Source organism: Orussus abietinus, unplaced genomic scaffold (genome assembly GCF_000612105.2).
Source record: "Orussus abietinus isolate OABI.00-Male unplaced genomic scaffold, Oabi_2.0 scaffold679, whole genome shotgun sequence".
Lineage (NCBI taxonomy): Eukaryota > Metazoa > Arthropoda > Insecta > Hymenoptera > Orussidae > Orussus > Orussus abietinus.
The window spans coordinates 886-27,675 of NW_019394858.1; the positions used below are offsets into that span (position 1 = coordinate 886).

Consider the following 26,790-nt stretch of genomic DNA (forward strand, 5'->3'; position numbering starts at 1 on the left):
TCAGATATCCCTTGAATTCATGGTGTCTGAGGCCCTAATTGACTGCAGTGACACCCTGCGCTATCTGTGATTTTCGTATCAACTAGATTTTCACACCGAGATCTCATATTCCCATCGTTTTAGCATAGCAGCGCATAAGACACTTTTTTGGCCTTTATCCCGTTTAAATGCGAGTTTCTCGATCACTAGAGTGTACTAAATTGTCGTCCAATTGTCCTGACACTTTCGTTTCTCATATTAGAGCCGTCAATAATTGGACATTGATCGAAATATGAGAGCTCGACGCCGTTTTGGTTCTGGTCTAGGCTATGTTAACATTTTTTATTAAAACATTCAAATTTTGAAAATATCAGGATGATTCCTAGGTACTCACGAGTCATGCGTCAAAGTTTTAGACTGTTCGATCCAGTACCCTTAAAAAAAAGTGTTTAATTTGAGTCGACTGATTTGAGGGGAGTTTCACTTCACTTTAATCGAGTCCTTTAATTTGCTTCATATTTAATGTACATAATACTCTTGACATGAATTTTTTGTTGCAAAAATATACAACGTATTGTATTTTCAATTAGAAGGGTACTTCCAACTTAATTGTGTATTTCAGATTGGGAGTATATTGATGAACAACAAAAATGAATTAGAACTGCAGATAAATAATTCTGCCTGGCTAGACCAATCGGGCAAGTTGGCATCAATATATAAAATTTCACAATTGACAGAATTTATTGGACATCCTACTTGGTACAGAAATGACACTGCAATCGATGAATATTATAATAACGTAAGTATACAAAGTTTTATGATTTTATTAATGCATAAAGTTTTACAACTGTATTTTCATTCTTCTCATCAGTTAACGATCGGTACCAGTTACTTCAGAAATGGCTTAAACAAGAAACGATTCTCGGTCAAGAAGTCATTACAAGCGCTGACGAACACAATAAACAATAATCTCAACAGTATAGTGTAAGAGTGAACTAATTTCGTTCCAATTTTCGGGAAGAAAAATAGTTTTAAACAATTTATTATTTAAGACAAATGTACTAGATAATCTCTGAAATCTCTCTCTTAACACATTCGCGACCGCTGACGTGATTCACGTCTTTCCAAGTTCTATTCCTGGTTGCCGCTGATGCAAATTCACGTCATTTTAAATTGTATTCTTGATTGGCGCTGACGTGAATCACACGTGACGATACAAGTTTGCGGCAACCAGTTTCAGAATTTCATTATTTTCGCCGGTACTCAGTATTTGAAACGGAAAAAATTTGCGGGTCGCAAATGTGTTAAGGTGATACGCAAGAGTCAGCCGATATATATCTGAAAAGTCACATCGCTGATGAACGCATTCTTCGAATTGGGTATACCGATTCGTTTAAAATTTCATGACGTGAAGATGGAGGCCCTAAAGTAAGCCTTGAAACTCATGAAATTTCATTTTTCATACAAAATTTATTTATCATGGACTCGAACCAACATGGCGTATTCTGTGTACGTTTTCGACGTTTTACGCTTCTTGGAGGCTTATAATCGAAAATGAAGAGTTTCAGGATCTAGCCCGAACAATTTAGAATACCGTAGAAATGGAATATGACAGAGTTGGATTGGAAAATATGGAAAATACTTTCACCAACGATTGCAAGAGAATGCTGGCTTGTTTCGGGGCTAATAAGTGTTTTTAGAGCAAAAATTTGGTTGCAGCTAAATGTCACAGATGGCGACGTTGGTCCTAAACAGTCGTTAGAATAATGAATTCACGGAATTTCGACAGTTTTACGTCGATCTCTTCATCATTACTTTACTGAAATGACATATGGAACGCTTCAGTTCGTATAATTATCAATCAACGTAGACTGTAAAAGACCAATATAAATATAAATGTCGGTAACGGGACGAACCAGTTGACGTTCCCCCTTTAGTATTCAAAATGACGTTACAACCAAAAAGGGTATAGTGTTACGTCTGGGAAAAGAATAACAGGATGTTGGAATTTCGTGAGGAAGGGAAGCCGCACAAACGCTTCGCGCCCTCCTTCACGATTAAGGAGGAGAATAAGAAAAAGGGGAGATAGGAATTTTGTGGGCCCCTCAGCAAGTCGTACGCGAACTTATCGTTATTGGTGAAGGTGTAAGAAGGATGAAACATATTTGAAGTGTACTAGATTTATTAAATAAAAAAAAAGGAATTTGATATAAGAATAGTTGGGAGTGTGTATGTATGTATGTATGTGCGTGTGTGTTTCTTAAATATCTTGGGAATTGGTCCTTGGAACGATGTTCGTTCCTCGAATAGTGCGCGAGAGTGGATCTACGAATCCAATGTTGTAGACGAAAAGGTCCAAATGGCTACGTCGAAATCGAAACCGAAATTGTTGTGTGAAGTCGAATGAGATAGTCAGTTGGAGTCGATCTGCGAGTCTACTTTTATGACTTCTGATCTTATGTCTGACGATCTTGTAACTCCAACTCTTATGTCTGACGATCTTGTTGCTCTATCTGTCGCTCGCTGCTTAAACACTAGCTTTTATATGATTTCCACCCCCGACACTTGAGACGGATTTTAATTTATTAGCCTCGATTAAATTTCTCAGCGTTTTTCATATCAACTTAACATTACGATGTTTGAAATTTGATGCTTCCTAATTCTTAAAATGATATGACAGGCACTGACAAATTTAAACGAGGTCGATAAATGTAATTTCATCTAAACCCTTTTTGGTGATAACGTCATTTTGTATACTCAAATGGTAACATACGCTGGCGCGTTACGTTACCGTCATTTATATTTATGCTGGCCTGTTACTGTCCACATTGATAATTATACGAACTGAAGCGTTGCATATGTCATTTCAGGAAAGTAATGATGAAGAGAACGATGTAAAACTACCGAAATCCCGTGAATTAATTATTCTAACGACTGCTTAGGACCAACGTCGCCATCTGTGACGTTTAGTTACAACTAAACTTTTGCCCTAAAAACACGTATTAGCCCCGAGACAAGTCAGCATTCTCTTGCAATCGTTGGTGAAAGTATTTTCCATATGTTCCCATCTGACTCTATAATATTCCAGTTCTACGGTATTCTAAATTGTTCGGGCTAGATCCTGAAACTCTTCATTTTCGATTCTAAGCCTCCAAGAACCGTAAAACATCGAAAACGTGCACGGAGTACGCCATGTTTGTTCTAGTCCATGATAAGTAAATGAATTTTTTATGAAAAATGGCGTGGATTCATGAGTTTCAGGACCTACTTTTGGGCCTCTGTAGTCACGTGTTAACATTTGAAACGAATCGGTACACCCGGTTCGGGAAATTCTTTCACCGACGATTTGACTCCTCAGATAAATATAGGCTAACTCTTTCATGTCACCATAAGTCTGCATGTTATTGGAAATCCTGTCGCGTTGTTTTGTAATTTCAGATGGAAGGATGGAATTTTCAGAATGAATGCGCAGTATTCCCAGAAAATCAACGCAATAAGTTAGTTCCACATCCTTCAAAACAGAAAAAGAATGTGGAAGGCATACAATACGAATACTTAATTTTTTCCATTCGTTTCTTATTTAGTACTGCCAGCAGGAGTTATGCAATTACCATTTTTCATGAACGACATACCCGAGTAAGTGTGTTCATTAAACAAAAACAACAATTTACGAAATCATCCCTTGTATGGGAAATTAAGTTGCCCTCATTATCTACAAATTAAAAAATATTATTAACCAATTATTTTGTATAACTGGATTATTACGTTTTTATAACAAATGATCAACTATCAAGTACTTTTAAGAAGAGATAAAATTGAATCTCGTCCTAATTTCGACTGTAGCAATTAGATATTAATATTTGTGTATTTTAACCCTTTGCACTCCGCTGTCCCCTCTGAGGGGACATTTTAAGTCTAAATGGGATGGTGCGGAGTGCAAAGGGCTAATATTTGATGTTGCCATTTTAATGACGAAATGTTTCCATTCGATTCTTTAAAAAAATGTCTTCTTGTTTAATTAGAATTAAAAAAAAAATCATTTTTATTTTTTCAGGCCCGTTCAATATGGCGCCCTTGGTTCAATGATAGGGCATGAATTATCTCACTCTTTCGACGAAAGTGGTACGTTTTTATTCCCACTCACGCATTCCGCACAGTAGTTAATAACAAATTATCCCATGTATGATAATTTAAAGGACGAAAACTAGCTTACGACTCATCACCAATGATATGGTCCGAGGAATCAGTTCGAGCATTCAGAGCGAAAGCTCAATGTTTTATCAATCAGTATAATAAATTCCAATATGAACTAGAACCAGTAAATTTTACCGCATATGTAAGTAACTTCTCACATCAAAATTAAGGTGATATGAAAGAGTCAGCCTATATACAGGGTGATTAATTTAACTTGAGATACCGAAGTACCTCGAGAAATATGAATCGTACGAAAAAATTGTTCAAAACGAAAATTATTCGTATCAGAAAGGCACACAAAGAGGAGCTATCAGTTTGACTATAGATGGACCTCTTGTCCGTGAAAGTGAGGTTAGGTTCATTTTCTTAAATGGCAACCCCCATTTTTGATTATAGATTCCTATTCTACATACAAAAATAAGAAACTTTTTTTCGTAAGAAACTTTTGCTCGAAACGTTTTTATCGAAACGTGCATTTTTCAAAGGCTACAAGAGATTAAAGTTCAAATGCCCGGACGACTGCGACACTTCCACCGCAATAAAAAAGCATAAACAATGACGGCATCAGTCACGTTTCTTCCAGATTCCAGATCCAGAAGGCACTATGATCGTATACCATGGAGAGACACTGCCAGTCGGAGTGTCGCAGTCTTCCGGGCATTGGAACTTTAGACCCTTATTACCTTTGAAAAATGTACGTTTCGATAAAAACGTTTCGAGCAAAAGTTTCTTATTTTTGTACGCAGAATACAAATCTACAATAAAAAAATGGGAGTTGCTGTTTAAGAAAATGAACCTAACCTCACTTTCATCGACAAGAGCGTCATCTACAGTTAAACTGATAGCTCCTCTCCGTGCGCCCCTCTGAATGATTTTCGTTCTGAATAATTTTTTTCGGACGATGCGTATTTCTCGAGATATTTAGGTGTCTCAAGTTAAATTAATCACCTAGTATATCTGAGAAATCAAATTGTTGATGAATACATTCTTAGAAGTGGGGGTACCGATTAGTTTCACATTTTACCAAGTGAATTTGCAGGCCCTAAAGTAGGTCCTAAAACTGTCGAAATCAGGAAACTCGGTAGAGTTTCGCGCCAAATACATTTAAAACCATGCGCGAACCGCACCGAATACTTTGCGCCAAAGTTCGGTCCGTCAATTCGATAAATATTTTTTTCACAAATAAGAGAACTTATTATGGATTTATATTTGGCATAAAGAAAGTATGTTCCATTTTGTAGAGCCTGTAATTTTTTCAGATGTTTTAGAGCTACCAACTATACGCTACGCCAATTTGAAAACATTCAAGGTCACGTTTCACTCACTCGACGTATTTATCGTCTTCTGCCCGCATTACTTTCCTCGCATCCGCATTCCTCGCAAGTTTCCTTGAGTTACCGCGAGTGGCGCCATTATAGTCTGAGTCCGGCGCGTCGTCGCGTAGAGGATGGAGAACCATTCAGCTTTGCACTCTAACCTCGTGGTCACTTATGATGCAGTTCTGATTGGATTCCGCCCTCGACGTGGCGACGCACTGTGTTCTGTGTGGCACACAACACGCTCATTGATAAAGAACCGTTCCCTCTCCAATGCAACGAACGCTTTTATAAAAACTTCGGCGACATTTTGTTGAGTTACGTAAAAAATGGATGATTTTCAGATTATTGACATCTTTTTCAGATTACATGACATTTTTTCTGGTTAGACATTGATGATGACATTTTAGGTTAAATATTTCGTTGAAGATATTTTCATAAAATTTTCAAGACAAATCATTTCAAATTTTCAATATCAGTATCAATATCAAAATCAAAACCGTCACTTTCACCAACGATTGCAAGAATATACTGGCTTGTATCGGGGCTAACACGTGTTTTTAGAGCAAGAATTTAGTTGCAGCTAAACGTCACAGATGGCGACGTTGGTCCTAAACCGTCGTTAGAATAATGAATTCACGGGATTTCGACAGTTTTTTATCGATCTCTTCATCATTACTTTACTAAAATGACATATGAAACGCTTCAGTTCGTACAATTCTCAATGTAGACTGTTGTTACGTAGGTACCTTTCCGTACCCTAAAATAGGGAAAAATTCTAGTTTTTTTATTAACCGGAGTCAGCCATGGAAATCCGAGTACAGAAACGCGAAACTCTTGCGAAAGAATTCAACGAGTTCACCGGCCAAACGGCTCCAAAAGTCACCGACCGACCCGGGGCAAACAACCTGATGACTCCGCAACGCATCAGCAGGACTCCGAAGTCCACCCTCACCTGCGCCCTAGGAAACCCCCACCAATTGGAATATCTTNGCACCTCGTGTGCTCCTCACAGCTGACTGTAGTTCAAACCTCGCGTACGAATAAATACAACTCTTATCGCCACATAGCCTTTCGTTTTAACCCCCTTTTTATTCCTCACTCTCCTAGATCCCACCAGAGGAATTGATCTAGCCGCTCGGATCAATCTCCTCACAAACTCAAAATAAACGTTACGCGCAAGATTTGGGTAATCTCCATCCGAATTACTCTGGCCTCGCATCCGCTCGGCCGCCCCGTAACACTGTAAACGACTTCAATATAAGTATAAATGTGACGCGCCAGCTTATGTTGCCACTTGAGTAATCAAAATGATGATACCACCAAAAAGAGTATAGATGAATTTTAATTTACAGACCTCGATTAAATTTCTCAGCACCTTTCATATCACCTTAATATTTAATGTCTAGTCTCTAATAATCTCCGGAAAAGTTCAGATGAATTTTTATGGAATTTTCTTCTTCTCGTAGGTGAATGGCGCAAAGACCGAAATGGAAAACATGGCGGACAATGTTGGCCTTCATATTAATTATGCCGCTTTTCGACAAGAAACTAGACGTAAACAAAGGAATTATCGGAGATTACCTGGCTTACAATATTTTCAAAACGATCAGTTGTTTTTCCTCTCTTATGCCAATGTAAGTAGTATCGGTAATTGAACCTTTGTTATTGCTTTTGCATATTAATTTTTGAATGGTACTATTTTCAATGTGGCTATTTCAGATATTATTACTTTTACTGAGACTATTTTAAATACTGCCACTTTCAATGAGGATATTTTAAATAATGCTATTTTGCTAAGAGAATATTAAAATGTGACGATTAATTTGATTCAAGTAAACATTATTTTTTCACAGATTTGGTGCGAAAATACAATGCCAGTATACTTGGCGTACTTAACAAAATTTCCTAGCAATCACTGTATTGGAAAGCATCGAACTATTGGTTCTTTATCTAATACAGAAGCTTTTGCCAATGCTTTTCATTGCCCAAAGGGCAGTGCCATGAATGCAAATGATAAATGCAGTTTATGGGCGTAATAAAAATGTGTTTCTAAAATTTATTGCGATGCGGTTCACCTCCCCGACCATCAAATCGTCCTAAGTCCGGTATCAATTGCGGACAAGTAGTCGAGCCCGGTATTCGGCCCTCCCGACAAACCCGTTTTACTTTCCGGGGCATCAGGTGCGCGAGAGCGCACCTCGAGCTGCCGGGACCCGGTAACGTGCAGCACGACGACCCGGCCCGCTGGTCCGGGGCCACCGGCCACTCAGCCCCGCGAGGACCGTTCGCCCTTCGCGGCACGGCACAGTAGGGGGGTTTGACGCAATATCCGCCTAGTGCGAAGGTGTCCCTTCGGGACTCGCTGGTCACGTCGGGGAGAAAAAGAAAAGAGAAGTGAAGGGACGTCAGCCGATAATATGGCGATAAGGGATCCCGACGGGATCGAATGTATTCCGGGCCGATTTACAAGGCTCGCGCCGTGATAACATTCTTAAGATTCGCTACGGGGAAAAGGGGGCGCCCATCGAACGGGACGGGCGCTTAGCGGGACGCAATAAGGCACAAGAAAAAAGAATGAGTCGCGGTGAAAGAGGTATCCCCCTCTGTAGGGGGGGGGGGGGGGGCTACGAGCACAACACCCGGCCAGGAAGACTTTTTGGGCCCCCTCGGTGCCTCGATAAGGGACGCCCGGAAGTTGCGCAATCGGCGCCGGCCCGCGGTCGGCATCACTATCCTCGCCCACCGCGACGCAGCCACGGGATTCCGTCCGGTACTTCACGATACGGTGGCTCGGTAAAACAGGCGGGCGAGGATCTCCTGCTGGTTCGCAATGGAATTTACGATCGGGACGCGACCTACGGTATATCTCGGCCCGCGCAGACTGGAAGGTGCCGCCCGGCGCTGGAAATGGCGGCTCACAGCTGGCCCGCCGCGCGATCACCGGCTGGGCCAAACTTACAAGAACCCGGGATGCCAGCACACTCCGTACGACGTCAGGATATTTCACGCACAAAAAAGCGGTTACAAACTAGGAAACGGCAGGCGCCCGGCAGTCGACACGCCTTGGCGCAAGTGCCACGCAGGGACGAAAAGCGCGGGAGAAGCGACGAAGAACCCTAAGTTCCCCATATCAGAATTTCAATTATCACCGAGTGATTAGAAATCGGAAATTGGCACGGCAACGGTTACTGGCATATGGGTAATTGACTCCCGGCGGAATACGGGTGTACGGGAGGGAACGCGACTTAGGAGGCCCCCTAGGCAGGTTTGGGCTTACCGGTCGTAGGTCGGTCCGGGACGGAACCTCTCTCGTCGAGACGGCGGCGCAGCTGACTGGCGACAAAAACCCCATGCGGGACGGGACGGTGCCCCTCGGAACGGTGCTGGTCGGGACGGGACGGGGCCTTTCGGCACAGGACAATGCTTCTCGAAGCAAGCGCCACCTCCCACGGGAGATCCTTGCTGGCTGCACATCTCCTTGGCAAATGCCGGTCTCGTCGGCAGGACTTCCGCTCCCGCCTCGATGTCTCTCTAGCGGGCCTTGCCGAACCTATGATCGGGAGCCGGCCTGCCCTCTTGCCCCGCCGAAGTGGGTTTCTAGGCCGACTAATTAACCATTTGAGTCCCAGGGGGTATTGAAAAAACACTGTCGAAGAATCCCGAACAGCGCAACCGCGCTTTCTCTAAATGAACACGAGAAGACCTAAGCAGGGCGATAGCGCTTCTTTTATTTTATGTCGATAAATCCCAAGCGGCGCGATAGCGCTTCGTTTATGTTATGTCGATAAATCCCAATTGGAGCGATAGCGTTTCTTGAATTGTAAGATGTATTATTTACATTAAAAGAAGGAGCTGTGTGATGTACATGGGTCAGTAAATCTAAGCGCGCGACTTCGACAATTGGTGACGCACCGTCAGTTATCCACAACGCTCAAAATGTGCTGGGTTTTCTCGACATGAAATCTGAACAGCGCGATCGCGCTGCTGGGGACTCAAATGGTTAAGTCGGCCACCGGCCGATGGCAGCATGTCCTCCAAATTGCGGGATGCCTCGCTCGTCTCCTCAGGACCTTTAAACGTCGGTGCTCCCAGGCCGGTATACGGCGCCTTCTTACCTACTTCCTTATCGCCAATTTCCTGGTTATTTTCTAACAAAAACCCTTAAACTAACGATTTCTAAGGGGACCTCTCCGTACTCCGGCTTTAAAGACACCTCTTGTGACGTGTGGGGAATTTCACCACGTCACAGTATTAATGTGATACAAAAGAATCAGCCTATAAACTGTTGTATCCGGGCACCCGGTATACACTTTTTTCCAACCATCTTTTATACGTCTCTTGGAAACGGCCAAGGGACGATGACCAACGGCCAGTTTTATGTCGACGGTTTCAGTCTGCACACGTATCCCGAATAAAGAGCCCTATTCTATATTGCGTTGCCCAGTCATTTCACATTTGATGCCAGAAGTGACTTTGGAATCCACGTCGGTTCTTTCTTGAGTGAACTGAACAGAAAGTTAAAAGAGAAATTGTGCAAACTAGGCGCGGTGTTTTGGCTGCTCGAGGACCTCTTGATGGCCCAGGCCCCTGACCCTACGGAGATGATCCCCTTGGCTCCAGGTTCGTTGCCCGGAGGCTCGTGTGCAAAAGGCATGTCTTCAATCAAGGTTGGATCGGCTTCCCTGTGTCTTCATTTTTCTTCCACCTCTTAGAAGGGTCCTCTCCTTCCTTCCATTCTTCTTCATTGTCCCTAGATCTCTCTTTCTTGTTTCCCCGAAAAGTCTTCGGTCTTCCCCGAAAAGACCCTTCGGCTCGACACTTTTGATGTAACTTCCCGCTTAAGGTGATGTGAAAGGCGATAAGCAACTCCGAATCGGCCCCTGGGTCTTGGATAGTGTCGATAAAAAAGGAGCTCTAATAGTTGCAGCGCCATCTGCATAGGCTGCGGGTACTGAGATATACCATCGGTAACGCCGCCACACTTATACGGTAACGAATTACCCTAGACGTTACCGACAGTATAACTTGTAGTGGCGGTAGTGTTTCATTCTTTTTTTAGAGCTGCACGTAATCTGATGGAGTGAATTCTAATGAAATCCTGGCAGAATTTTTAGGGCCATGTACATGATAAGAATTTCATACAGCTTTTCATTAACTTTTAAATTATACGATTACGTTGTTACGTGGCGGCCGAGTGGCTAGCGAGGCCGGGGGAATTTGTAGATTCCTCGGAGCGGTATTCTGTTGTAGAGATATTAACTCGTACGCACGCGTAACCAGTTTATTATTTGAGAGATATAGAGAGGATAACCCGAGCGGCTAGGTCAACCTCTTTGGTGGGATCGATAGGTTTTTTGGTCCTCAAAGGGTATTGGGAAGTTGCAATGAGGACACNGGATCCTCGAGAGTTTTTTCGGTGGATAAGGATGGAAGCATGCTTTTTTCATTCCGAGATTCGTTATCGTCATTCTCGGCTTCTGTCTCGATAGCGCTGGAACTTGACTCTCGGTAAGTTACGGGTGCTAATTGTCTACGTGTTCGTGTGGGAGATAAAATAGCCTGACGTGCGATGTGCTGAGGTGGTTTATACTCAGGATCTTCATCGTAGGGTAAAATTGGTAGGGAATTAACCGTTGATCGTTTACGAGAATATTTCTTGGTTCTGCGAATGTTTGGTCGGAATTCGATATCGTCTGTGTCGGTATCGGAGGAAGAGTCATTGTAATTAGGGCGAAAATTTCGGTGAGAAAAATTAACTAGAGAAGAGACAGCCGGATTCCTAGATAGAGCGTCTGCGTTTAAATTTGTTTTTCCAGATTTGTATATGACGGAGTATTCGAAGTCCGCTAATTTTAATTTCCAACGCATTAGTCGTGAACTAGGGTCTTTTACTGAATGTAGCCATACGAGAGGTCTATGCTCAGTTACCAAAACGAATTTTCGTCCGTAGAGATAAGGTCGGAAATATGCCACTGCGTAGATTATTGCTAGGCATTCCTTTTCCGTGGTAGAATAATTTTTTTCAGCGGAATTTAATGTTCGAGATGCGTAGGCAATGGGCAAGTCTTGTCCAATTTTTTCTTGGCTTAATATGGCTCCAACTGCATAGTCGGATGCATCGGTAGTTACTACGAATGGTTCGTTGAAATTTGGAAATTGAAGAATTGGTTCGTTGCATAATTTTTCTTTTAAATTATCAAAACTTCCTTGTTGTTTTGCTGTCCAAATAAATTTAACGTCTTTCTTTAGTAAATCTGTCATAGGTTTAGCTATTTTGGAAAAGTCTGGAATAAAGCGTTTGTAATAACCTGCTAGTCCGAGAAATTGTTTTATGTTCTTAGCGTATTTCGGAACAGGGAAGTTTCTTACAGCTGTTAATTTAGAAGGGTCCGGACGGACTCCATCGGATGTAATTATGTGTCCTAAATAGGTTACTTCTTTTCGTAAGAATTCACATTTGTCGGGCTGCAATGTTAAACCATGTTCCTTTAATCTATTAAGCAAATTCCTAATTTTAACGTCGTGTTCTTGGAGCGAAGATGCGTATATTACAATATCATCCAAGTAAACGAAAAGTTCGGTTCCCTGTAATCCTGTTAATACTTGATCCATTAACCGTTGAAAAGTCGCGGGCGCATTCTTGAGTCCGAATGGAATTCGAGTGTATTCGTAATGTCCGTTGGGGGTTGTAAATGCAGTTTCAGCACGATCTTTGGGATCCATGCCTATTTGGTGGAAACCGTTTGCTAGATCAAAAACTGAGAAATATTTCGCGCCTCCCAAACGATCCAATATTTCAGTGATACAGGGTAATGGATAACTGTCGCCAATAGTTTTTTCATTTAGGGCTCGAAAATCTATGACCATGCGCCAACGTTTGTTTCCCATAGAATCGGGTTTCTTAGGGACAATCCATAAGGGTGAATTGTACGGGGAACTTGAAGGTTGAATAATGTCGTTATTTATTAAATTTGCTATTTGTTTCTTAATTTCTTCTTGGTGAATAGGTGGATAGGTGGATATCGGTACTGTTTTGTATGTACTGGATTGTCATCCGTAATGGGGATCGAATGTATGATGGTTTTAGACATTCCTAATTTATCTCCAGCCAAATGGAAGCAATCTGGGAATTCATGTATAATTCGTAAAACGTGGTTTTTCTCATCCGGATTTAAGTGATCCAATTTCAAAATGTTTTTGATGTTTTCCGTACGCTGACGAGTATCAGTGATAGTATTTTGCTGAGTGTCGGTATCAAATTCGTCATCCGAGGAATAGAGGAAGTCGCAAGGAGTTAGATACTGTGGTAGTATCTCGATGTCGATGTCTTCCTCGGTTGTATTGGTGGCGAGTACGTGACAAAATCCGTTAGATACAGTTACGACTGCTTCTCCTATGTATACTCCTCTAGGAGAGGGTACTCTTGGTAGATATCCTTCCTCTAATTCGGAGTTTATGACGGGGAATTTTATTTGTTGCCTAGTTCGAGCTTTGATTGTTTGTTTGATTTCGGAAAATTCGTCCTGTAGTTGATCGAATTCGCTTATATTGTCAAAAGTTAAAGGTCTAATAGGTTCACTAGCAATTACCATAGTGTTTAGATTATATGAAATTTCAGCTTTTTCTTGGGTTAGGTATGCATTTCCGAGTAATCCGTCACATGATAGTACGGATTCTTCCATGACATAGAAGGTTGCTTTGGAATGACCCATAGAAAGGGTAGTAGTACCTAGAGCTGATGTCATATTTCCGGTGATACCTCTAATGGGAAGTTTTTCGGCCGAAGTCATGGGTGCTAAATCGCTTAAGGCTTCGAGATGGACAATATTCACGGAGGAACCGCTGTCTATGACAAAAGTTCCTTGACCGCCTTTTAATTCGGGCGCTCGAATCGTGATTCTAGGTGATGGTGCTTTTGCGACCATGCATTCTGGTTGCTTATCTTTGAGTCCGCGAATGTCACGTTTCGGGGATTGGGTTTTTTGATAGCGCTCGCCTCGTTGGAGACTCGGCAAGCGCCTTCGGCGTTTAAATGGTCTGATCTTCGAGGGCTCATATTTCTTATGGGAGTAGAATTCCTTAATGTTTCTTTAGATGGTGGACCGTGTGAGGGAGATCGAGAGCGGAAATGCGAAGGTGGATTGCAATACCCGTAATGAGATGGGTTTCTGCCGTTCCTGCAATAGGTTATAGGGTTTCTTTCTGACTGGGGTTGAGGGTCAGGAGTGGGACTCCTTGAACGCATGGGCCTAAAATTCCGTTGATTATCAATTCGAGGTGGTGAAGGCGTACGAGGTGGAAATTGTTTTCCTATTTCATTAATCAGGGTGTGGAGTGTACTCGAATTACGGTCATTCATTGAGTATCGTGGTGTAGGTGATCTAGACCTACGTTGGTGTAGAAGCTTCGCAAGGGCTTGTGCGAGCTCATCTTCGGAGGGCGATAACGATTGTTGCTGATGCGGCGAACTGTACACGCGGTCCGGTCCGGGACTAAAGTTCCGGTCGTAGTGTGAGCGTTCATATGAGTGTCTAGGATATCTATCATATGCACGGGGTGATTGTGGATAGCTAACGTACTTTCGGTTATTCCTTTCGAATTGTTCATAACGTGATTCTCTATGGGGGCTTCTGTAATCTGTATAGCTATGATCTCTATAGTCACGCCTGTAATCTTCCCTTCCTGGAGAATCATGAGAAACTCTCCTTTCTTGACGGATCTTTTCGATTTCTAAAGCGGCTTCAAAAGCTTCGTCTAATGTTTTAGGTTGGCGAACAACGACAAAAGGTATGGCGTCCACGGGAAGGCCGCAAATAAAATGTGAAAGTAACGACTTATCGAGATTCTCTTTACAATTCTTGGTTTCCTGTTCGTCTGAATCGGGAATTGCAGTTTTGGCTTTTCTTCCTAACTGCTAGTTCTATTGAGATATTGTCGGATGGATTCATTCTCGCGAATTCCTAAATGTTCTACTTCCTTGAGGGCAGAAGCATAATTTTTATAAGGTGCGAATCTTTTCTTTAAATGGCGAGTAAATTCTCGGCGAGTAGTGAAGCCTTTACCTTCCACACTAGCACGCGCGGCTCCTGTTAATTTGGTTAAAACCGCGGTTAAATAGAGGCCTTCATCCTGAGATCCTATCAGTGTTAGACCATTTTCTAAATGTTGTAAAAAGACTGCTAGTGGGGGTTCTTCACCGTCGAATGTAGGAATTTCTTTGAGAGCGCTTTGAATACAGCGGATTCGAGAAGATTGATCCGCGGATTGTAAGTGTTGATAGGTTAGGTTTAGTAAATCTGTTGGTGTAGGTTCTTTAGCCATTTTAGAGTTTTAGTTTAGCAATATAGTATGCTAGTAATTTTTTAATGAATTTTAGGTTTGTTTAAAGTGGAAGTGGAGTTGAATGGGGAACGTCTAATGAGATTTATGAAAGGTTAGGAAGTTCAGGAATGGAATTGCCTTAAAAATTTCCAGGTAATGATAAAAATGGAATTTTCCTTTTATATGTGAAGAGAAGGGCAAAAGATTTTATGAATCCTTATGGGAATTTATTCAAGAATGGACAAAGATGACTTGGTAGTGATATTTCGTTGAGAAGAAACAGTTTATGAAAATTGAGAAAAATGAAAGTGTCAGTGGGACATCCGATTAATTGAGATTAATTCGGACCCTATCGAATTGCAGATGCAAAGATCCCTGGTATCCCACCGCTGTCACCAGTTCTGTTATGTGGCGGCCGAGTGGCTGGCGAGCCCGGGGGAATTTTGTTGATTCCTCGGGACGGTATTCTGTTGTAGAGATATTAACTCGTACGCACACGTAACCAGTTTATTATTCGAGAGATATAGAGAGGATAACCCGAGCGGCTAGGTCAACCTCTTTGGTGGGATCGATAGGTTTTTTGGTCCTCAAAGGGTATTGGGAAGTTGCAATGAGGACACAGGAGGGTTTTAAGGTTTCGTGAGAACCAAGTCGTTATGTTGTATTGAATGAAGCAGTTCTATTTATAATATAAGGGGTACAATGTCCATGGGGGTAAGGTGTACAAGTATGTGCTGCGCTAAGCAGATTGTCGCGAGTCGAGGCAAGGACGTTGTAGGCCGCGCGCTTGCACCTCGCGGAAGTGTAATCGAGATACGTCCGCGTATCTATCGCGGAATGCTGACGCGGAATTCTTTGCTTGCAAGGTGCGCTTTGCCTTACTTAGCAAGGGTGGCTAATAAGTTGCGATTCATATTTGAAGAGTTAGAATTTGATAGTTGTTACCGGGAGGTAGATACCGAATTCTATTGTGAGTTAGTAATTTGGAATAGGGTTCGAAATAGAGTGATGAAAGAGTAAAAGAGTGCAAGAATGGAAGAGTGGAACTCTTCAAAGAGGACCTGTACCTTGGCTTCGCAGAGGCTTTTACTTCCGGTGACGTCTCTCCTACGTCCTGCCGGTTGCGATGAACTGCACGTGAACGCCTTCAAACCGGGGCGTGCCCTAGGGTTGGAGCTTCCTAAGATTCTCCCGCTAGTCCGGAATTCGCAGCGCCGTCGTTCTTCTCACTGTTGGCTCGTGGATGTCGGAGTACCGAAACGCACAACTGTTACTACGGTACGGTCAGCTCTTCAGAGAGCTCCAGCCTCGTTCCTGAGACTGCTGCTACTATATTACTGCGCTCTGCGGCTGCTTTTCGGCACTGCTTTTATACGAGATCTTATCCTTGAGATGCCCGTGGGGACAGGGTCCGGTTCCTTTGTTTCTGGATTTTGTTGTTAAAAGTTTGATCGGAAGTGCTGAGGTAGTCACTAGGTTGGCGGAAGAGTAGGTCCGTGTTTTGGTCCAAAGTGCAGTTCGATGCGGAGTGCGTGCGAATAAGCCAAAACAATTCCTCGATGATTGTTCCACTCGTTGTTATTTTTCGATTTAATCTGACGATACTGTCGTGCTTTTGATTCGATATTTATCTTTCGGTAACTAACTCATACTTAGAAAAATGCGCGCCTCTCTATTTAGAGGAAAAATCGGGTAGCCTCGTAACAACGTATTCACTCGTGCAGAAGTGTGTAATGACTTTAAAAAAAGTTCCGTTATTCACCGGCGCATGCTTCTTTATAATCAAGGGTGCAAAGATGACACGAAATAAGTAAAGCGTATAACAATATTTTTGTAGGTGCACAATGTCATACAAACATATCACGACAGCAGAATTCTATCTACGATTGCGCGAACACCGAGTATTTTCAACTATCTTTCGTCCTCTGTAATGACTAAACTAATGAATGTGGTGTAAGAGTTACAAGTATCGGGCGAGAGCGCAGCGAGTCGGCGCCGATTATGGAAGGGCTCGCGTGGAGAGTGGGAAAAGTGGAAAGGGGTCTCCATGAGAAGGAAGAAGGCCGAGAGGCGAAGAGAGAGACCGGGATCGCGAAAAGAGGACCTCGGCCTGTGAGGAAGCACAAAAAGCATGACCAATTATGGAGGCATGGGACGGAGCCAGGAGGACTGGTGAACTCTGGCACGACTCAATCGTTTATCAATTGCCTCTTTGGGACCCGGAAAAGAGTGGAAAATCCAAGCAAACCCAGAGATAAGTACAGACCCTGCTCCAAACCGGAGAAACCTTATTTCACAAGTGGGAAAATTTAAAAAGATCTCTCCACAAGGGCCCATTCGCCCCAAATCGCTTCCCAATTATCGCGCCGAGCCGGGTTCGAATTGATCGGTTCGCTGATGTCTAAAATTGAATTGCGATGCGTTGTTGTGCGTACAGGGGACTTTAGATCATTTTGCGAAAGGTTATGCGGCCTGACTTTCCCATTAAGGGAAGATCAAGTATTGTAAGGAACGCGAAGAATCAAATAATAAAGAATGTTACAAATGGCGCCCGAACCAGTAACTCGATTAAGATTGTTTTAACATGATTGTGATTTGCATGAATGAAGAATATGTGTGAATTCGTGTAGAATTGTTAACGACATTGTAAGAGTGGACATATCGGAATCAAATTTTATGTATGCCGACGAGACGGAGAGCCGCACGGGAAAAGACAGAAGCAAGAAAGAGCGATAGAGTCGATAAAATGGCTAATCCGATAGATTTAGAAACTATTCAAGCGCAGATGGAGCAGCAGTGGCAAGTATTGCGAGTCGAGCAGAAAAAGTTAACGGAAAAATAGGTAGAGTTAGATGAAATTCGATGCAAAGCGGTATGCGTGCAGGATAATCGGGAATTGTTGAACGAAATTAAGCAATTAAGTAGGAATAGGGAAACTGATAGAGAAGTTTTAAATCAGCAAAGGCAGGAATTGGTGAATTTGCGAATCGACCTAGAGTAAATAAGGTTTCAAAGAAATGATAACAGTGAGGCGGCCGAGCAGAATACAGAGGCAAGAAGCGAGGTAAATACAGCAGGAATGCCGGAGGTCGAACGATCGGCTGTAACGGGCATACTGAACCACTTCCAAAATCTGCAGGTCGATTTTAAAGCCCCTCATTTTAGTGATGAGGAAACGATAAATCCGCAGGAATTTTTAGCTGATTTGGATAGATATTTTGTAGTTAAGAAAATTAGACCCGAATGTCAAATACTAATAGCAGAAAATACTTTAAGAGGAAGAGCCAAAATTTGGATGGAGGCTCATAAAGAACAATGTATTAATTTTGAAACGTTTAAGAGACATTTTCTGGAACAGTTCTATTCAGTTCCCGTTCAGGTGAAACTAAAAAATGCATCGACCTCACGAAAATACCGGTATAATGATGGAAAATTGCAGGATTACTTTTATAAGCAACTGAAACAAACTAGATTTTTTTTAACCCAAATTAACGCCATATGAGATCAATTTTACGATTGTACAGCAACTGCCAATTCGTATTAGAACAGCTCTAGCTTCAGTCAATTATAACGAGTCTAAGGAAGTTGCTCAGGCATTGTCTCAGATGGACCATGTGCAGACGGATAGGGATCAGGAGCGTAATGTGGGCGATCGGCCCAAGATCGGCCGAACTTATCGCGAGCATGTGACGCCGGAACACGCCCAGGTCAGCTCTATTCGCGGTTACACGGTAAATCGCAGGGGAAGGTACGGTCAGCGTGACGAAACTGGACTGTACAGACGGTTCTCTCCTTCAGGCAACGAGCGAGTCGTAGACCACCAGAGTGTCACGCCGAGGAGAATACCGACTTATTCCATGACAGGATATCCCGACACCCGAGGGCCCCCCCCCCCACCACCACCATCACCACCACCACCACCACCATTAAGTCGCCTTCACATATCGTCGGAAAATTTAAACTCGTAAATGACGGCTTGAGAACAGGTTCACAAGTACGTCGATATTTTTATGATTTTGTGGAGGACCCGAAAGAGGGTATTGATGGCCAATTGAGAGAGGAGAAAAAATGCGATGACATATACAGGGTCAAATGTCCTAAAATTCAGATTCATGCTTGCACGATCGCGGTACAGGCCCTAATTGATAGTGGAAGTCAAGTTACATGTCTATCGGAAGACTTTTATAAGGAATTGTGTGAACTTACGACTTTTGATGAACTGCCTATAAATAATGTGATAGTAACCCCAGCGTTAGGTGAAAAAGCTACTCCTGTAAAGAAGCAGATAGCGATGACCTTAATGGTAGGGGATCAATGGGTCGATAGTCAATTTTTAGTTGTGCCGCGGTTGGCAATTCCCATGATCTTGAGGACCGACTGGCTGTTTGGGAATCGAGTAGTGATTAATTATGCGAATTTGAAAGTGATGTTAGACGAATTGTATTTAAATTATGACCTTGTGTCGTATGGTGTGGAACCGGGCGAGAGATTCATTGCTCGAACATGTCAAAGGGAACTGTTCTTGCAAATTATTGATTGTACCAGAAAGTGCGGGGGGAACGAACAAATTCCAAGTGAGGGATGTGACTTAATTTGTAAGGTTTACCAGGAGTGGTGTCGTTCCGAGGAACTGTTTAGTACTACGAAAGATGCAAGCGTGATTTCGGCAATTGAACGGTCAGAATTAAATGATGTTGATAGAGAAAATGTTAATTACAACTTTGATTCGGGTAATGAGGAGTAATCCAACGTTGTTAAATATAACGTGCCTATGGAATTGGAAATGGATAGTCGTGAGGTAGCACCTTGTTATGACCGCAACGGACAACAACAAGCGCTTGAAAAAGTGTCTCACGACGATGGTCAACGAAGCAATGTAGTTTCTCCCCCGGGACTAGAACCCATCGTGTGTAAACTTCCGACACAGAGTGAGTCGCAAAAAGTAGCATTCTATGAAGTGATCAATAAACATTTGAAGATATTTTCTGATAAGCCCAGCAACACACATATTTATGAGCATTGGTTAAAAGTCATTGAGGATAAACCCTTTGTCAAAAGATCTTATCCGATACCATTGTCTCTCCGGGACGCGGTCAGTCGTGAGATCGAAGAAATGTTGAAGGCGCGCATTACTGAAGGGTCGACTAGCCCTTATTGTAATCCGATTACAATCGTTATGAAGAAGGACGGAAAGGTGCGAATTTGTTTGGGCGCGCGTCATTTAAACGGAATCATTAAGGCAGACAATGAGGCTCCACCATTGATCAACGAATTGTTACAGAAGTATCATGGAAAGCGTTTTTTAACGACTGTTGATTTAACCCATGGGTATTGGCAAATACTTTTGAATAAAGGGTCACGTCCGTATACCGCATTTCTACACGGGTCGCTATTATACCAATTTAAAAGAATCCCGTTTGGAATAAAAACCGCTGGCAGCGGATTTATAAGAGCGTTGAATATGGCCTTCGGCAATGGTTTTAGTAACTTTCTAACATGTTATGTTGATGATTGCTGATGACCTCAGAAAGCTCTGAAAAACATCTCCGATACCTCGATTTGGTTTATGCCCGACTAAGCAAATATGGTTTCATGGTCCGACTTGGTAAAGCCCAGTTTTGTAGAAACGAAGTGCCTTTCCCAGGTTTCCTCCTTATACCGGAAGGAGTTCGTCCAGATCCCGATAGGGTCCAAGTCATTAGAGATTTTGCTCCACCTTGCAATCAAAAACAGTTACAACGATTTCTGGGAGTGTGTAATTACTATCGGCATTTCAGTGTAAAGCACGCCGAATATATAGATCCACTTCGCGAGTTATTAAAGAAAGATGCTGCCTGGGTATGAGATGAACGGCAAGGGGTTCGAAAGGTTAAAGAAAAATTTTATAAATACGGTGGTATTGAACCATGTTATTCCAGATGTGCCTTTTCGGGTTCAAACAGATGCTAGCGACCGTGGGGTTAGTGGTGTATTATATCAAATTGATTCGCAGGGAAACGCGCGGCTGATATCCGTAATTAGTCGGTGTTTATCCCCGGCAGAGACGCGGTATACCACCACTGAGAAAGAGCTGTTAGCCATCGTGTACATTGTCTATCAGTTTCGAATTTATTTGTATGATTAGCCGTTTCAAATTATAATCGACCATAAGAGTCTAACATTCTTGAATACGACCCCGTTTCGGAATAACCGGTTAGTTCGGTGGAGTTTACTCCTACAAGAATACTCGTTTACCGTTAGTCATTGTCGAGGGGTGGATAATGTCGTAACCGATTTTTTTAGTCGCAACCCTGAAGGCAATTTCGTGGAGGAGGATTCAAACGCAGTAATAGTGCCTGCAATGGAGAATTGGATTAAATTACCGAAGTGCGAAGAAATGATCAACTCGTTAGTTGTTGTCTGTGCTTTAGAATTAGATCGAGACATGGCAGATCAGCTGAGAAATTTGCAACACGCTCAGGTGAGAGACGCCGATATTCAGGAACAAATTAGACGTAATAGGGACGGACAGGGGGACGAATTCCACCAGGTCTACAAAGATTTATTATTTCACAAAGAAAAGAGAGGCACAGATTGGCAGGTCGTGGTTCCGACAGACCTGACCAAGACCCTGGTTAGATCGACGCATTTCCGGTTGGGGCACCCCGGAGTGTTCAAAACCTTGCAGTATCTTAAACGATATTATTATTGGAAATGAATGGCTGGAAATGTGGAGGGTATTGTTTTAACTTGCGACCTGTGCCAACGCGTTAAATATCTGTCCCGTAGCGCGGAGGGAGAGTATCAAATGGTTAAGGCCGAGGGCCCCGGTGACCTGCTGCTAGTTGATTTTTATGGCCCTCTTCCTCGGTCAATTGGGGGGATTCAATACATTTTGGTGACTGTAAATGCATTCTGGAAGTATGTACGTTTGTATCCAATCAAGCGAGCCACGACTTGTGTGGCTCTTCAAACGACTCTCGAGCGATATGTACGTGAAGTGGGGAGACCTAAAAGGATTTTATCCGATCATGGGACCCAATTCACGTCAACGGAGTGGAGGAATCGGTTGAATCGGGAGGATATTGAAGGTACATTTTCATCAATTACGCATCCGCAGTCTAATCCTGCAGAGAGGGTGATGAGAGAGTTAGGGCGATTGTTCCGCACCTTCTGTGCAGAGAAACACACTAAATGGGTTAAAGTTATACCACGGATCGAAGAGATTTTGAATATGGTCACTCATGAAGGCACCGGGTTTCCTCCGATCGAATTACATTTCAACAAGAAAGTTTGTGACCAAGTACAGAAAATTATAAAATTCCCAACTGGGGAGCCTGTTGCGCATGAAGTGAAAATAGAGCTGGCTAGGGAGCGTCTCTTGCGGAAGCACTTGCAAAGGAAGACTTATCAGCGTAAAAAGTCTAAAGAAACGTTTTCCGTTGGAGATTTGGTGCTCGTTTGAATATCGTTCCCATCTAAGGCACTGGAAAAACAAACGCATAAGTTTTTCCATATTTATCACGGACCTTTTCGAATAGTCCGGCGTATGGGAGACAGCTCGATCCGCATGGTGGCAAGCCACCCCCGTATCTAGGACAAAGATCCCTTGACGGCTCCCCCGAGGGGGAGATACGAAACCCACCACTGTCCAGCATTACCACCGGTTCCAAAGGACAGGCTCAGAAAAACCCGAATGCCCCGGACGGCTCGTCACAAACCCTGGCGAGGCGCTGGCCGGGTCGGGGCCTCCGCGACGCGCTCCCCGAAGGGAGGTCGCTTGACCCCGCCCGTTGCCCGCGGGGAACCCCGTGGAGGTCCTTCCCCTGCACCCGCGTGGTGCGAGCATTCGTGCAAGGCCCCAGCTGAGACGCAATGCTCCAGCGTGGGTTCGGCGAGCTTTCAGAGCATAGGCGAGTGCGAGCCCGATCCGGCGGCCCGGAATCCCGGGCGAAGTCCCGGATCGAGGCCTTAACACCTATCGGACCGTACCGGCTCGCCGGCCTTCTTTTTACGGCCAGTGAGGTCGGCCCTCAACCCACACCCGGAAACCCAGGACACGGGACGGGTTACCCGGCGCACCTCGGCCGTCCGGTCGATAATTATTCCCATGATGAGGGCCACGTTTCGCCGATAACTCTAGGGGGAACAAGAGTGCGGTCAAACTCCGTAGAGCGAGCATCTCTCATAGTTCCCCTGTAGCCATTTGCCGTTTCGTTACGAACCCATGGGGGCCCGCATCCGGCCTCCACCACGAAGAGGTTTACGGGTGGCTCTTGGACGCGTGGGTGGTCAGCCCACGTCGTTGCCTTTCGGAGGTCGGCGTATGGGAGACACTGCCGTGATCGTGGCCGATTCGGCCAACGAAGCGGCGATAAAAGGTCAATATAATCGAATTCATTTAAGGAAATATCGTGTACCGCCAGAGGATGAAATTCCCTCGTAGGGGTGGCCGTTTCACCCGTCCGCTGTAATGTAAAATATGTGTAAACCTGAACATGATCCGAATAAACTAAGGTCACCTGCGTATGTTAACTAAAATAAGACCTGCGTTAAATGTAAGGGCATACTAGTGCTAAAGACAACAAGTGAACGCACGCATCATTCGATGTAATTAGTAGGACGAAAGTCCGGAGATAGACTGAGTTAGGTACGATCGAAAACGTGACTAACTGGCTCGGTTTGTGAGCCACACCCGAGGACGCGGTAAAATGTGATGTGATAGGCGTAATTTATTTTCTCCGTATGCTGAAAGATAGCCCCAAAGAAAATAGGGGGGCATTGTAAGAGTTACAAGTATCGGGCGAGAGCGCAGCGAGTCGGCGCCGACTATGGAAGGGCTCGCGTGGAGAGTGGGAAAAGTGGAAAGGGGTCTCCATGAAAAGGAAGAAGGCCGACAGGCGAAGAGAGAGGCCGGGATCACGAAAAGAGGACCTCGGCCTGTGAGGAAGCACAAAAAGGATGGCCAATTATGGAGGCATGGAAAGGAGTCAGGAGGACTGGTGAACTCTGGGACGACTTAATCCTTTATCAATTGCCCCTTTGGGACCCGGAAAGGAGTGGAAAATCCAAGCAAACCCAGAGATAAGTACATACCCTTCTCCAAACGGGAGAAATATTATTTCACAAGTGGAAAAATTTAAAAAGATCTCTCCACAAGGGCCCATTCGCCCCAAATCGCTGACAAATTATTGCGCCGAGCCGGATTCGAATTGATCGGTTCGCTGACGTTTAAAATTGTATTGCGATGCGTTGTTGTGCGTATAGGGGTATTTAGATCATTTTGCGAAAGGTTACGCGACCTGACTTTCTCATTAAAGGATGATCAAGTATTGTGAGGAACGCGAAGATTCAAATAATAAAGAATGTTACAGTGGACATGTGCCGATCGATATTTTTATTGAAAATATACAATTACATCCGTACATACTATTTTCGGCTTGAGTAGTTTTAAATTTTACTAACATAGTAATTGTAAAATATTCCTTTTTATTCAATTCAATGGCATTGATTTAACAAAAGTTTATGTCAAAAGGAGAGAACGTTTTACAGACGCACAGTGGAGTAAAGAAAATGCCCGTGGGCAAATTGATTTTCAGATTGCAGTATTAATCCGATTTGAATGTTTTTTTAACGAAAGGTATTACAATTTCACACGCAACTAATGTTTTTGTTTTTGAAAATAAATTGTAAAATTTTCTTATTTGACAAAGAAAATAAGAAACTTTTTTTCACATTAGATGACAACTATTTATCATAAAATATTTGTGTTCAATCCAAATTGTAAAAGTATTCACTGACGTCGTGCAGCACTCACGACGACTACGACTACAACGATGAACCAGTGTCGAAACTATGTAACAATATTCTGTAGTGGAAATTAAAAAGTTTAAAAACTAAGTGCATTTGTTACAACAAACAAATGAATTAAAATGGTTTGGATCAACAGCATTTTATTATTAATATATCTAATTAAATTTCAAACATTTATAAGCGAAAAAGGCTTTTCGATCGAGTAGAAAAAAAATCAGTCAACAATTTGTTGTTATTAACCAATTTTACAAACAATTACTTGCTGAAAATTTGCATAAATGTAATCAGGGTCATTTTCACAATATCCACCAGTATCAGTGGGCAACGAAGTTACCATTGTTCCTCAGCAGTTAATAATTGAAAATTGCTTAAATAAGCTTAATTAATAAATGCACTATTTGTCTATTTTTCGGTTTACGAACGTTGTTCCTTCAACACAATCGTCTATGGAAAATGAATTTTCAATACTTGTAACGAAACTTGAACAATAATATATAATTATTACGATTATTAACAATATATTAAACAATTTTTCTTCCCACGTACACAAATAATTCTACCTTCAATCTTGAAAAAAGCTGTTAATTACTTAGTGTTACGTCTGGGAGGGAAGAAATGAATTGATTATTTTTATGGAAGAAGATAAAGATGATTTTATTTTATTCTATGGTTATGACAATTGGCTTGGGGTTTCTGGGGTCCCCTGGTACCAACGCCTGGGCGTTATAGTCGTTAGATTCGGGAATGTCTATGGGAATAAGTTCCCATTGGGGGTACGGACTTCGACGCTTGTGAGTCGATGAGGTTTGGATCGAGGAACTGTCCTCGGAGTGGAGGTTTTGAGGAGCGTTTTGATGATTTCGAGGCGCTCCGGAGAAATTGAAAACACCCTCTCTGGAGGTGAAGGGGGTGCCGCCGGGGGTTGCTCTTGGGCCTTTTTCCTCGATCCTCCGTGTGGACGCCTACGGGTTGTAAATTTAGGTCTACCCTCTGCCTTGGCGAAAATTACAAGGAGTTGGTATTTTCTCCCGGATCGTCTGACCATCTGCGTGTTAGGTAAAATAAGGTTTAATACTAGTACGGTTGTAATATATAAATTATAAGGGAAACTAAGGCCAAGGCCCGGACTCCTTTTGGAGGATAATAGGAATTCGTTAAAGAGGGGAAGCTAGACCAAGCCCCGCGCCCTCTTATATCAAAAGGATAGTAGGAATCAGATACAGAGGGGAAGCTAGACCAAGCCCCGCGCCCTCTTATATCAAGGAGATAGTAGGAGTTAGATATAGAGGGGAAGCTAGACCAAGCCCCGCGCCCTCTTATATCGAAGGAATAGTAGGAATTGGATATTGTTGTTGCTTCTCCTTTCAAAAGGGAGAAGAAAAGAAAAAGTTCATATAAGTGTGAATGATTGATTTATTAAGACATAGAAAAAATATGGTACCTTGAATAATAAGAAGACTGGTTTTTCTTCCTCGCTCGTACTTGTAAAAAACTGGAACTCTGCGAGACGCTCGTCGTCTATCGATAAACTGTTACTGAACTCAACTGAACTGAAGACTAAGTGAAAACTGAACTAAGCAACTCTAAGCTGAAACTAATCGAAAAACTAAGCGAAAACTAAGCGAAAAGTAAGCGAAAACTAAGCGAAAACTAAGCGAAAACTAAGCGAGGGTGCATAGGTGCGTCCCTTTTTATACTGTTCCTAAACTGCATTGTTTCAACATTTTAGTAGAGGGAGGACACTGCCCTCAACTTAACATTATCCATTTCTATAAGTTTTCTTACTTGTGTTAACAATGTAGGTTCGAAGCCCTAACTTGGGCTACCACTGGCCCGGGCCATAGTTGTCCTACAGGATTAAGAACAAGGGATTCTCGTTCTTATCACCTTTCGCATGGTGACGGTTACCTATTTTGAGCACGTTGCTAACACGTGTTCGGTAGAAAATTGACAGACGCGCGAGGACGATATAACACGATATTAGTAACATAGTATTTGAAAAAAGGTAATAATTATGACGCTTAACTTAATTAATATATGTAGTTGGAGGGGTGACGTTATGTGGGACGTAACACTTAGTCAGATTTTTCTGTTATTACATTTCGTTATTTAAAAAAACTGTTTATTTTTATAACGTTAAATAATGGTGTGTATATGTATCAATAAAACGGTTATTCGCTTGGAA

At 42.8% G+C, this 26,790-nt stretch overlaps 2 protein-coding genes across 2 annotated transcripts; one reads left to right on the forward strand and one right to left on the reverse strand.

The window, feature by feature from the left end:
* Window positions 1–601: 601 nt before the first annotated feature.
* On the forward strand, window positions 602–7,598 carry LOC105702314 (membrane metallo-endopeptidase-like 1; the record flags this gene model as incomplete). Its single annotated transcript, XM_023433351.1, has 8 exons — window positions 602–778; window positions 851–963; window positions 3,418–3,476; window positions 3,564–3,615; window positions 4,034–4,101; window positions 4,176–4,315; window positions 6,959–7,126; window positions 7,346–7,598. Coding segments are annotated over 8 exons (960 nt in total), but the record flags the coding sequence as incomplete, so codon positions are not given.
* A 5,687-nt stretch (window positions 7,599–13,285) lies between these two features.
* LOC111674125 lies at window positions 13,286–15,304 on the reverse strand. Its single transcript, XM_023433350.1, is given in 2 exon segments — window positions 13,286–14,408; window positions 14,411–15,304. Coding segments are annotated over 2 exon segments (1,446 nt in total). The 5' UTR covers window positions 14,814–15,304; the 3' UTR covers window positions 13,286–13,365.
* Between the last annotated feature and the right edge of the window lie 11,486 nt (window positions 15,305–26,790).